General features: G+C 34.7%; 1 protein-coding gene across 10 annotated transcripts in view; it reads right to left on the bottom strand.

Annotated features, from left to right (window-relative positions):
- STAG2 (stromal antigen 2) overlaps positions 1 to 12934 on the bottom strand; it is a 136475-nt gene that overhangs the window by 76170 nt on the left and 47371 nt on the right. For 9 of the 10 annotated variants that reach the window (XM_041740544.1, XM_041740541.1, XM_041740537.1 and 6 more), the window contains 2 exons: positions 4389 to 4532; positions 1069 to 1147 (listed from right to left, as the gene is read on the bottom strand). In XM_041740544.1, the coding sequence (XP_041596478.1) occupies positions 1069 to 1147; positions 4389 to 4432 (123 nt within the window). In that variant the 5' untranslated portion in view covers positions 4433 to 4532. Of the gene's footprint in view, positions 1 to 1068; positions 1148 to 4388; positions 4533 to 7330; positions 7421 to 12934 lie in introns of those variants that run through there. The other variant, XM_041740540.1, reaches the window with a different exon arrangement.

Raw genomic sequence — 12934 nt, 5'->3', positions numbered from 1 at the left:
GAATGCAAACTGATGCAGCCACAGTGGAAAACAGTATGGAAGGTCCTTAAAACATTAAAAATAGAACTACCTTATGATTCACAAATTACACTAGTGGGTATTGACCCAAAGAATACCACAACACTAATTCGGAAGAATATATGCACCCCTATGTTTACTGCAGCACTATTTACAATAGCCAAATTATGGCAGCAGTGCAAATGTCCATCAGCAATATATATATATATATGAAAATTATTCAGCCACAAAAAAAGAATGAAATCTTGCCATTTGCAAAAACATGGATGAAGCTACAGAGTATAATGTTAATCAAAATAACTCACCCTCACTGGAAATGAACAGGGGGTAATAGAAGGGGAGATGGGCGGGGAGTTGGGGTGACTGGGTGATAGGCACTGAGGGGGAGCACTTGGTGGGATGAGCACTGTGTGTTACGCTAAATGTTGGCAAATTGAACTCCAGTAAAAAAAAAAATTTTAAACAAAATAAAATTACTTTCATGGAAAAAACAAAAAACAAAATAAGTCAGAGAAAGACAAATACCGTATGATTTCACTCATGTGGAATTTAACAAAGGAAAAAAAGAGAGAAACCAAGAAACAGACTCTTAAGAGAACAGACTACAGAAAATAAACAGATGGTTATGGGGTGGGGGAAATGGGTGAAATAAGTGAAGGGTATTAAACAGTATACTTATCATAATGAGCACTGAGTAATGTATAGAATTACTGAATCACTATATTGTACACCTAAAACTAGTATTATACTCTATATCAACTATACTGGAAATAAAAATTAAAAACGTAATAAAGTTTTTTTAAAAACAAACAATGACGTATTATTAATTTCAACTTTACAGTACTGGAACTAGATAATCAAAAGATATTTGACCTAAAAGCCAAAGAAACCATATGTATTCAGAAGGCTTACTAGTGGGGAAAAGGCACTTTTAAAAGATAATGTCTGAAACATAACTAAAACAACTACATATATCTTCTTATATGTATATGCATATATGTATACAAATGACCTTAAGAACCAAAATAAAGTCATATATTCTGTACATACTTTTCCTTTGCCTTGCTTTTGATTTTTTCCTTCAATGTCTTCAAAATCTGTGTCAGAAGAAAAATGTGTTTCTGACTCCCTGTGACAGAAAGATAAGCAATTATTTAAAACTTTCCTTAGAAATATAGGGAGTTTCTAATTTTTGCCATATTTTCTAAAAGAAAGGCTTGGTTAACTCTTTACAAAACTCCTTATAAGCATTAAATATAATTAAGATGCTTTCCCAAAACATCATACCATAGCATATTACCAAACATAAAATTATATAACCAACTATAAAACAATAAACTAAAACAAAAATATCTAAACATCTTTTAACTCTAGGAACTACAGTATTCTATTGTAATGGCTAGTTTCATTTTCTGATTCAAGACTATGGAGTTCAGATAAGACTGTATTTTAACACTAGGAACTGGATGACCTTTATTAGGGAATTTTTAGTAATATTAAAGGATCCTCTGACCAATCCTCTCTCACTCAAAAAATATTTGTAAATCTAAGAATAACTATACAAAGTATGTATTTCTGAAAGGATATATATAAAACATTTTTACAAACTAAATCATTTGAAATACAATAGGGAAGTGGTAACTGATCAAAATCCTTTACGAAGTAAAGAGGTGGTAAACTACATTCAGGAGAACTGGGTCTAGTACTAAGAAACTGTGTGACCCTAGACAAGTGACAACCCCTCAATCTTTTCACCTATAAACAATGTATATGCAAGAAAGAATGAAATCTCTAAAGTTGCTTCAATATCCTCCAAGATGTAAATCTGTAATTCTAAAAATTCTCCCTTATTTTAGAATAGGTGGAGTGTTTTATATAATCTGGATTTTCTCACATATAAGGAAGAAGACTAGTTTAAATACACATGTGTAATGCTTCCTATATATGCAAACATGGGTTGAACTACCTTAATAGTAGTAACATACCCTCATTTAAATGCTTAAGGCAAGGCACACTTGGAATTTGGGTCATAATAGATTTTAGAATCGAGCCACACCCATAAAAGGTAAAAGTTTTACCACTTCAAATATGTAATCTTACTACCAGTTTTGCTTAAAACAAATGGAATCAAAATGCAAAGCTATTCTTTCTTTTTTTTTTTTTTTTTTTTTTTTTTTTTTTTTTTTTTTTTTTTGCAAAGCTATTCTTTCTAAAGCTAGTCTTCTCTAACTAGATTTCTTCTATTTCCTCTTTTACTGCCACAATAACCAGTTGTCCAGAGGCTCTGAGGTAGGAATACTTTATTTATCTACACTAGTGGTTAAGGTGCTAGCAAGGAAAAAAAAATCACTATTTATAGCACTTACCCTACAAAGTAATTTAAACAATGTATAGAGACAATCCTAACTGTGTCCTAGAAGTTGTGAGGAAAGGGACTATAATAAATATCATTTCCCAGAATAAATGCACCAAAAGCTGAATGACTACCATAATATTAACCCTGAAACTCATGCCTGTTACATCTTTAAGAAGATTGTTGTCATCAATATTCTTCCCACATGCCTATATGGCCTTGCAAAAAAAAAAAAAGCAAGAAAGAAAGAAAAAATTTTTAAGTATCTTGCTGTATATGTAAGTAATACCTCTTTCCTCCCAAGACATTTGTGGGATACCAGCTCTCTTAGCTCAGTATCTGCTATAAGTTTGCAAACAATTACTATTCTCCGCAATATTCCAATGGCCACAGAGTAATCACAGGCTCAATTACGCTCTTAATCCTCATCTCCAGGCTATCCCAACTAAAAGAATGAGCCACTAGAGGTTTGATTACTAACTGGAAAACCTTATGAAGAAAGCTGAAGTGAGTAATCAGGATAGGAATCTAAAATATCCCTAACCAGAGAAATTATTCTTGAAAATCTGTCTTTCTCGAATGTTTTCCTCTGCTTTAAAATCCAAAGAACACCAGCACCACCTTTCCTAAGTAAAATAACCCATGCTGGTATGTTTATGGAGCATACTAAGTTAACTTTTCAGTGGCTTGAAATTTCATGAGTCATCTATCATATGACTCTTCTACTCCTTTCTCTTTACCATGCTCCCCATCTCACATACCCAACCAAATACTGTCTATTCTACCTCTACTACAACATCAATTCCCTCTTATTCGTTATCCTATCTCAGGACTTAATTACTTGAGGTAGTGTAATAGTCAGTAGTCTAGTTTATAATACAAATATTCTTAATTGTCTCCAATCTTAATTAACATATTTAAGAAAGTTCATAAAAGTCCAACCAAAAATTATTTTTTTCTTAGACTATCCCATATCCTGCCTCAAACACAAATTTTCCTCAAGAATCTTAAAATAGATTCATTATATAACGGGGTTAAAATCCCATTAAAAGCATACTTTGAAATACTAGCAATATCCCAGTGGACGTTATTAGTCTGCACTGAAGATAATAAAATTATTTTAAAAATGAAAATCTATAAAGTCAAAAGTAGACACCAGCTACCTTTATGTACAAAGGTATCTATCTGATGTTTTCAAATTTTTAGCAATCAAAACTATTTTCGTATCAAGTGATATCAAGATTCCAACAGCATATAGTATATATGGTGTATATGTGTGTAAAGTTAAAGGGATCCAAAGGCAGTTTAAAGGTTCCCTTTTCACGGAGGCATCTCATGAAAACTGCAGCTTAGAAGGAAAACTACTATTACATACAGCAGCTCAAATTTCTTCCTACATCAAATACTAAAGAGTAATTAGAATAAAAGTTGAATAAAGAGTATAGGTAGCTCTTAAGACCAAAGTAAAGAAAATATCTATGTTGAAGTCACTTTAAATATGCAATATTTAAATACCATGCCATTAAGCATGCAATTTCTTTCTGAAAAAAATATATGGAAAGCATATCCTACCTTCCCAGATTTGGTTAAGCCTATATTACCAGTGGATTTTATAAAAGAAATCTAACATTACATACTAAATACTACGATGTGGTGTGTGTGTGTGTGTGTATATATATTCCTTACCAATAAGAATACTTACTAACTTGAAGAATTTAATGGCACTCCCTCAAAACAGTTGCTATTGTAAAATCAAATATGGATTCAAAGAACTGCAATTTAAAAAAAAAAAGAACTGCACAGCAAAATAACTGTACTATATCTAAATTAAAAAATAAATTTAAAACTTAGTACAAAAATACACGAAATTACTATTACAGAGACCAATAAGCACTGATATAAACTGTTTCAAGTTATATATAATTTATTAGGTCTTCTGTAGAAGTAATTTTAACTGAAGTTAAACTATTTCCCATTTTGTGGAAAAAGTATTTAAAATTTTTCATAATATACTTACTGTAGTAGATTAAAATCAGTTGGTATTTCTGGAGCTGCTATCATTTCTTTATCATCTTCTGGAACACTCCAATGTCAGAAATATATTCATAGATTTACGTGGGTAAAACAATGGTTTGCTTCTTTCTTCTAAGACAAACAATTCCTTTAAGGGAAGGGATGCCATATTTATTACAAACAAATGAAAAATATTGGGAAGGCTATGTATACTCAAAAACTAAATTTCCCAAGGTCTGCTTCTGTCCTTTAATAAATAAGGATTTTTTTCCCTTGCATTTGACTGCTTTTTCTTTTATTTTTATGATTTATTTATTTATTTGAGAAAGAGAGCATGTGTGCCTGAGCAGGGGAAGGGGCAGAGGGAGGAGGAGGCAAACAGACTCCCCATTGAGTAGGGAGCCCAATAAGGGGCTTGATCCCAGGACCCTGAGATCATGACCTAACCGGAAATCAAGAATCAGACGTTTAACTGACTGAGCCACCCAGACACCATGATTGCCTTCTCTAGAAATGGATTCGTTATAAACTGCTGTGGTCCCACAACAGTAACAACAGATACAAAGAAAAAGCTTACATTACAGACAATTATTTTTAAATTTTGTTATGAGTCTCGCTTTGGTCTTAGCCACAGAAACAAGATGATGAAGGGGAACATAATCACTGGAAAGCATTGCAGTAAGACACACACATTGTGTAGTAGCTATGGCTATAAGGCCTACCACATTCAGAAGTCGACATGTGGCAAATGTGGCTAACTTGCCAAGCGGAAGAGACAGTATAACTGAGATGCCAAGGCTAAGAGAAAAAATATCACTGGGACTGGCCAAATGAGGCACCCAAAAATTGTATTAATGCAGATTCGGGCATGGATTCCATGAAGAACACCACCTAAATTTAAGAGGGCAGCTATTGCAACATCCAGCTCATCTTAAGGATTTCAACGATTAGTCACACAATAAATGTTCCAATTTAAAAAAAAATAAAATAAATAAATGTTCCAATTTTAATTAAAAAAAATAAAATGTTATGATTCTCTACTTTGGCTTAAGAAGACCTATGCCCTAACTAGGAATAGGATGTGACTCTTGTACTGGTCCTAAAATCCTTATGACAAGTTTAAACCATAATACAAGATGCCTGAAAATTCTACAGCTTTTTGCTAATGATGTACAGTATAGTTAAAAGGAGTTAGCTAGGGGCACCTGGTTTGCTTAGTCCGTAAAACAATGCAACTCTTGATCTTGGGGTCATAAGTTCAAGCACCACTTTGGGCACAGAACCTACTTTTTTTTTTTTTAAAAAAAAAAAAAGGCTCTTCTACAATAAAAGAAACCTACATCCCAAAGTCTTCCTCATTAATAAATAACCACTTCGTAATAATACCACACTGTGTTGAACAGCGAAGGGGAAAAAATAGTACCTCTGATCTATTCCCTCAAGGAACTTACAATCAATTTAAATACCAATAACGTCATATGGACAACAGATGAATACCATTTGTGACCAAAATAAGTTTAGTTTGGCCTTAGGAGGGATATTATTTCTGGTTTTGAAAGTCAAAGATGTAGTTCGTAACTGAGAGAATTATATAAAACCAAATGACATGTCTGTAACAAAAAAAAGAGAAAATAGGCTGAGTCTGAGGCTCTTAATCCTGTGTATAACTTTCTTATATAATTTTCTTGTTATATTTCCATGCTAATCTGGTACTTGATGGCTGCCTAAAGAAAAAGGAGTAAGACAAAATATATCCAATTAATAATAAATGTTAAAATACTATATACTGATTAACTTCCAATCTCTTCCAATAAAGACATTATACAAGAAACTGACAATTCAACCTTTCCATTAATTTTAAGATTTTTTTTATTTTTTTATTTTTTTATTTTTTTTATTATTTATTTATGATAGTCATACAGAGAGAGAGAGAGAGAAAGGCAGAGACACAGGCAGAGGGAGAAGCAGGCTCCATGCACCGGGAGCCTGATGTGGGATTCGATCCCGGGTCTCCAGGATCGCACCCTGGGCCAAAGGCAGGCGCCAAACTGCTGCGCCACCCAGGGATCCCCTTAAGATTTTTTAAAAGTAACCTCTACACCCAAGGTGGGGCTCAAACTCACAACCCCAAGATCAGGAGTCGCATGCTCTACCAACTGAACCAGCCAGGCGCCTCATTTTTTCCGATTAATTTTAAATCCCTAAAAAACATCATAAATGGCTAGTAATATTCAATTAATAGAAATTCAAAACACTGCATTTCCTATCTCACACTAATTAAGCTACTATGAACAACAAAATAATGAGGTAATAGGAGAAACAAGAATGAATAATCCAGAAATCAAGCCATGAATAATCAAGAATTGTCTGTACCATCACTGAGGTTTTTTTTTTTTTGAAAACCACTCATATCATAAAATTTTTATTTATATATGACTGTTAGAATGATCTTCTTGCACTAAAACATGGTCCCAAGATTGTTCTCCCTTAAACCACTAATTGTTAATCTGTTTATAATCTTATTATAACCTAAGGAATTATCTAAGAAGCACACCAGAGTTCTGAAGCTTGCCATCACATGTAGGAAACACTCTAGCTTCCTTAAAATCCCAACTCATTAAAAAAAATAAATAACTTCTTAAAAAAACAATTCAGTGTTTTACAAAGGAGCTGGAGAAGTATAGAGGAGTATGGGGAGCTAAAAATCTCTAACCAACATGTCAGGAGATCTAGATGGCAAGTTGGAAATAAAGGGCTTGTTTTGCTGCCTATCTGCAATGCCCTCTACACACCCCTCAAGCATTTTATAAAACCAAACTTGCTGCATTCCTTAAATATACAGTTTTAAGTAGTTCATAAATATATTCTCCAATGGGATATAAAGAATGCATCAACTCTGAAAAGCAGAGAACACCAAATAAAATAAGTATTATGTGATACACTTACCACATTCCTCTAAATAGCACAAATTTCTAGTGTACAAGTTTTGCCAGGTCAGATTATTTTGTTCAGCATATAGGGCTATATAACATGCATCTGGTAATCAGAAACCAAAGTAAACACAAAAGAAAAATGGAATTTATAAAAATGTAAGTCTCCCAAACAAGGTGTCTTTATTTTACAAAGAGATATCCCAGCATGGTCTAATAGATTTAGAAGAATTATTAAACTGGCCAACTCCTTATCCCAGTTAAATACGTGTTTAAGAAGTTTTTAAATATTAAGAATCCATCCAACCAATTAAACTATCTACCATGTGCCAAACGCAGTGTTGGGCACTGGGGCATAGAGTGGTGAACAGGAGAGACCCTTGCCCTTACGGAACTACTTGTACCAATAAACATGAAAATGTTGCTACAGGAAGGGACCTACCTCTATTGCCACCTAATATTAATAAACAAATACTAAACTACTTGTATCTGAGTTTTCACTATTTTAATCATTGTCTAAATAATCAATTTGCCACCAAAACATTTTTTCATAGCTCTGAATATAAGTTGCTTTCTACTTCAAAGGAGGGGAAACAATGGGTAAATTAGTATTAGGTTTTTTTAAGAACTTTATCTGCAGGAAGGACTATGAATTTTTTCTTTTTATTTTAAATGTCTACAGTTGTATATAAATATAATTTGATTCCCCCCAAAGATTTACATTAAAAAACTTACAAACAAGGTCTTTAAATATACTTAATACCATTTGTCCTTAGTTGGGAAACCCAAAACTGTAACAATATGTAATGTTCAAATAAAAGTATGAATTGAATGATCAAACTCACCACACCATTTCTGGCCTACTGTAGCTTACTAATTTTTTTAGAAAAATATACTCAAAGATCACAAGGTGGAGCTCTCACCTAGTGTCAAGGAAAAACGGAGATTTTTTTTTTTTATCACTTATACCAATTCTCTGTAACTACTATAAAAAGAATTAACATTCCAAAAAACTTTGAAAGATAAATCATAGAAATGAAATTTGCTTTTAAATTCCTATCACTATGTTCCTTTGAGAAAAAATATATCCAGCAATTAGCTTGTTTCTCCTCACTGAAAACTAAGCAAACACACTTGTAGATACGTTAAATATATTTTAAAAACCACTTCCTTAGGCTTAACTGTACAGTATACTGCCATTAAAGGTTTGTTGACACATTCGTATAAATTACTGAATGAAAAATAGATTATTATAGGGGCACCTGGGTGGCACCTTGGCTCAGCTCAAGTCAGGGTCCTGGGATTGAGCTCCACATCAGGCTCCCTGCTCAGTGGGAGCTTGCTTCTCCCTCCCCTCTGCCTGCTGCTCCCCCTGCTTGTTCTCTAAAACTCTAGAACTCTTTCAGATGGATGAATAAAACAAGTGATTATATATTTTTAATTCTATACATTAAATTCAAGTAAATGCTCTCAGCAACACTGTTTTTGATATAAACAGAGATCTAAAAGCTAAAACTTGATCACCATAACTTTTTCAAGTCATCTATAATAAATATGTTTATGGCCTATTACTCAAAGTTTACATTCCATGTTAAATTAATTCAATAATAAAAATGTTTTCTTCTCTCACTTCTGAAAACATATTGGACACCAATTACTATAGCATAAACACAAATGTATAAAAAATTATATAATTACACATCTTTATATTCAAATGACTTAAATTCATTAAAATTACCCTGCTTGAAAAATTAAAAATACATAAAAACCTGTTTTTCTAGGTTATTGTTTAAAAATCTTAAAGTAATTTTGATTTTTTGGTAAAAGAGTAACTGTTTCAAAGTTCTTTTAATTCAATCCCAAGTGGTATCAAAAAAGTAAAAAGGTGCAAAAGAGAGAGCCACACTAACAAGGTTCCTCAGAATCCACATATTATTGGGGAGTAAGAGGAACACTTAAAGTAGCTAGGTGTGTTATATCCCTAAAAATGCAAGAAATAGCTGCTGGAGCACCTGGGTAGCCAGTAGATTAACTGTGTGCCTTTGGCTCAGGTCATGATCTCCAGATTCCTGGTATTGAGCCTGCTCCCTGCTCAGTGGGGAGTCTGCTTCTCCCTCTCCTTCCCCCTGGTTGTACAGGCACTCGCGCACACTCTTTCTCCCAGATAATAAAATTTTTTAAAAAGAAAAAAAGAGGGCACCCCGGGTGGCTCAGCAGTTTAGCGCTGCCTTCAGCCCAGGGCCTGACCCTGGAGACCCGGGATCGAGTCCCACATCGGGCTCCCTGCATGGAGCCTGCTTCTCCCTCTGCCTGTGTCTCTGCCCACCCAACCCTCAGGAATAAATTAATAAATAAATCTTTTTTTAAAAAAAAGAAAGAAAAGAAATATTCAGCTGCTAACAGCCAGCAAAATTAGCACAAACATGCCAACCTATTATCTTAACACTCCTCCTAAACGGATTACATCCTTCTATCTATGAGAATCACATCTAAGAAATACATATTAACTTTCTGTAATGCCACCATTACTAATACTAAACACTTTAAAGTAGGAACTACCTAAATGTCCAGCTGATAATTTAAAATGCAATTATATAAAACTAATACATGGAAAATATTTACGATGACTGTAGTGGCAACAGGGATCAAGTTTGATACATCAAAGGCCAATATTAAGATGCAATATTACCAACAACAAAAAAGCAGCAGCAAATGTAACAGCATATCAGGGTGGTGACAATGTAGGTGATTCCTACATTTTTAACTTACAATTTAAATGTTTTTAGGATTTTATTTATTTATTCATGAAAGACACAGGGAGAGAGGCAGAGACACAGGCAGAGGGAGAAGCAGGCACCTTTCGCTGGGGCCCAATGCGGGACTTCTGGGATCATGCCCTGAGCCAAAGGCAGAGGCTCAACCGCTGAGCCACCCAGCATCCCCTAACTTACAATTTTATTGTTTGTATGGAAAAAGTCAACTATAAGGGTAGAAACATATTTTTTAATATCCTCTTTTAAAACTTCAACTACCTGAGGAATTACAAAACTATCTCTGCTGGTAAAACTAGATTTATTCATATGTCAGGTCCATAATCTCATAAAGTATCTACAAAAACTTGCGTTCTATCATAATATTATCTTTTTTAAAAAGTAATCTCTACACCTAACATGGAGCTCGAACTCCTGACCCTGAGTTCAAGAGTCACATGCTCTACCAACAGAGCCATCCAGGAACCCCCAATAAAACGATCTTTATCATGTTTATCTACTCAAGCTGAGCAGGGAAGAAAAATTTTTTATGAACTCCTGACGAGACCCATAGGCATGATCCTTTTACTGGCCTATCTACTTAGAAGACAACGCACAGAAGTCTGTCATTTAGGCTGAGATTGTGAAATGCTAAAAGGTAAATTTAGTTCCTGCAATAGTACATTTCAATCAAAACAGGCAAGTTATTATAATTTCTTACATCAAATGATAGGTGGCAACTTTGAATACATAGGTCAAGAAATGAAAAGCTCACCAAAAAATTGTTAGATGTAAATACATACCTTCAAAAGAAGAAAATCTACTGCCCTTTTAATGATGAATATGAATTTTTTAAAAGATTTCTCCTTGCTCAAAGAGGCATTTTTCCTCCCTGTGTTAATCTCCCCGATTTCTGCTATAAGTCTTCTGAGGAGATGACAAGGTGAAAAGAATGACAAATCAAGCAATGATCATGTATACACAGACCAGTAACAAAATTTCAACCAAAATGTTTTTTAGGGATGCCTGGGTGGCTCAGCAGTTGAGCGTCTGCCTTTAGCCCAAGGCATGATCTCAGGGTCCTGGGATTGAGTCCCACATCAGGCTCCCCAAAGGGAGCCTGCTTCTCCCCCTGTGTCTCTGCCTCTCTCTCTCTCTCTCTCATGAATAAATAAATAAAATCTTTTTAAAAAATGTTTTTTAAAGCCCCTGGAGGCTTGAACTCGCGACCCTGAAATCAAGACCTGAGCCAAAAAAGATCAAGAGTCAGACATTCAACGGACTAAGCCACACAGCTGCCCTTAACCAGAACATTTCTTGATTGTATACTCATATCATAGCTACCCATGTATATCATTTGCAAATATATTTTCATTTCCATGAGCCTAGACAGATATTTAAGAATTTCTAATGGTAGCACGTGCTCTAGCACAGGAAAAGGTAATGTAGAAATGGTACTAGAAGAAAACTACATACTTAAGAGAATTAATGACAGTGTCTACATTTTCTGAGTGACAGGTCAAGTATCTGCTCTTATAAACTTAAAACATAATATACAGGGACACCTGGGTGGCTCAGTAGTTGAGCATCTGCCTTTGGCTCAGTTCGTGATCCCGGCGTTCTAGGATCGAGTGCCGCATCAGATTCCTTGCAGGGAGCCTGCTTCTCCCTCTATGTCTCTGCCTTTCTGTCTCTCATGAATAAATAAAAAATAAAATCTTTTAAAAAATAATATACAGAAGGCAGGCAGGAGACCAAAAGCAAAAAGACTTTCTCAAATAACTAAATAGACAAATTGAACACAACTAATGCCACAACACTTCTGAAACAATTTCTACTCTCAGGAAGAAGGGAAGGAGCAAGCTGGGGCACAGATACTAAAGCCAGACAGAACTGGAAACATCCACCTGTTCCCCTCCTATTTTTAAGTATGTGTTAGTAGGTGCTCAGCAATCTTCCTCGTTTCCTTGTCTACCCACATTCCCAATACTTTCCAAATAGGACTCTAATTCTAAACACAGAATCACCTGGCCCAACCTACATACTCAGCTTGGCCCAGATCTCGACCATCAGTTCTGATTTCTGTAGAAAATCCAGCACGCCACTCCTGAACTTGGCAACAAACGAGTACTACTAGTTGTGGTTGGGAAGAGGGGATAAGAAAAAGCTTCTGCCTTATTCAACCTATACTCAGTTGTACCCTGTGTCTGAGTCATCCCAGGATAAATACCCTGCTTTGTTCTTGCTATAAATTATCTACCAATCCCATCCCAGGAACTGGATTCCTGCCCCTAAACCCACTCTAAAAACAGTCTCTCTGTGCCTCTCCAGTTGCCCTAATCTGAATGCCACAACCTCCTCTCATCTGTCTACCATACTGGCACTGGCTTCTGCGAGACACTGGATATCATATCATACCTGATATACTGGACATATATCAAGTATCTAATTCCAAGTTTGCCCTAACAAGCTTCAGTTGATTTTTATAAATATCAAAACAAATTAATATCAAATAAATATCAAGCTAAATAAAGAGATAAAGTACTTGTTTTATCATATATTATCACCTTAAAATCTTATATCAGTCTGCCAAGTTCAATAACTAAATCAAGAATAATTTTGAAAAATACTGTCCAATGATCACTTATACCAGAATACCATATTCAGCTTTTTGCACTAATTTTAAAAATGTATTTGCCCCCACTGACATAACTTTCTGTATGTTAAGATATCATGTATAAACAGTGATAATTACAACTGGGTGTAGTGGCTATCAACATTTCAGTGGTGAGACCCAATTAGCTGGTATTAATGAATATCTAGACCTGAAAATCAAAGATACAGCCATGAGCCAAATTCATGAGTGAACA

Source organism: Vulpes lagopus, chromosome X (genome assembly GCF_018345385.1).
Source record: "Vulpes lagopus strain Blue_001 chromosome X, ASM1834538v1, whole genome shotgun sequence".
In the NCBI taxonomy this organism is placed as follows: Eukaryota; Metazoa; Chordata; class Mammalia; order Carnivora; family Canidae; genus Vulpes; species Vulpes lagopus.
Note: the sequence above shows the minus strand (reverse complement) of the source record. Positions and strands in the feature narration are given on the sequence as shown.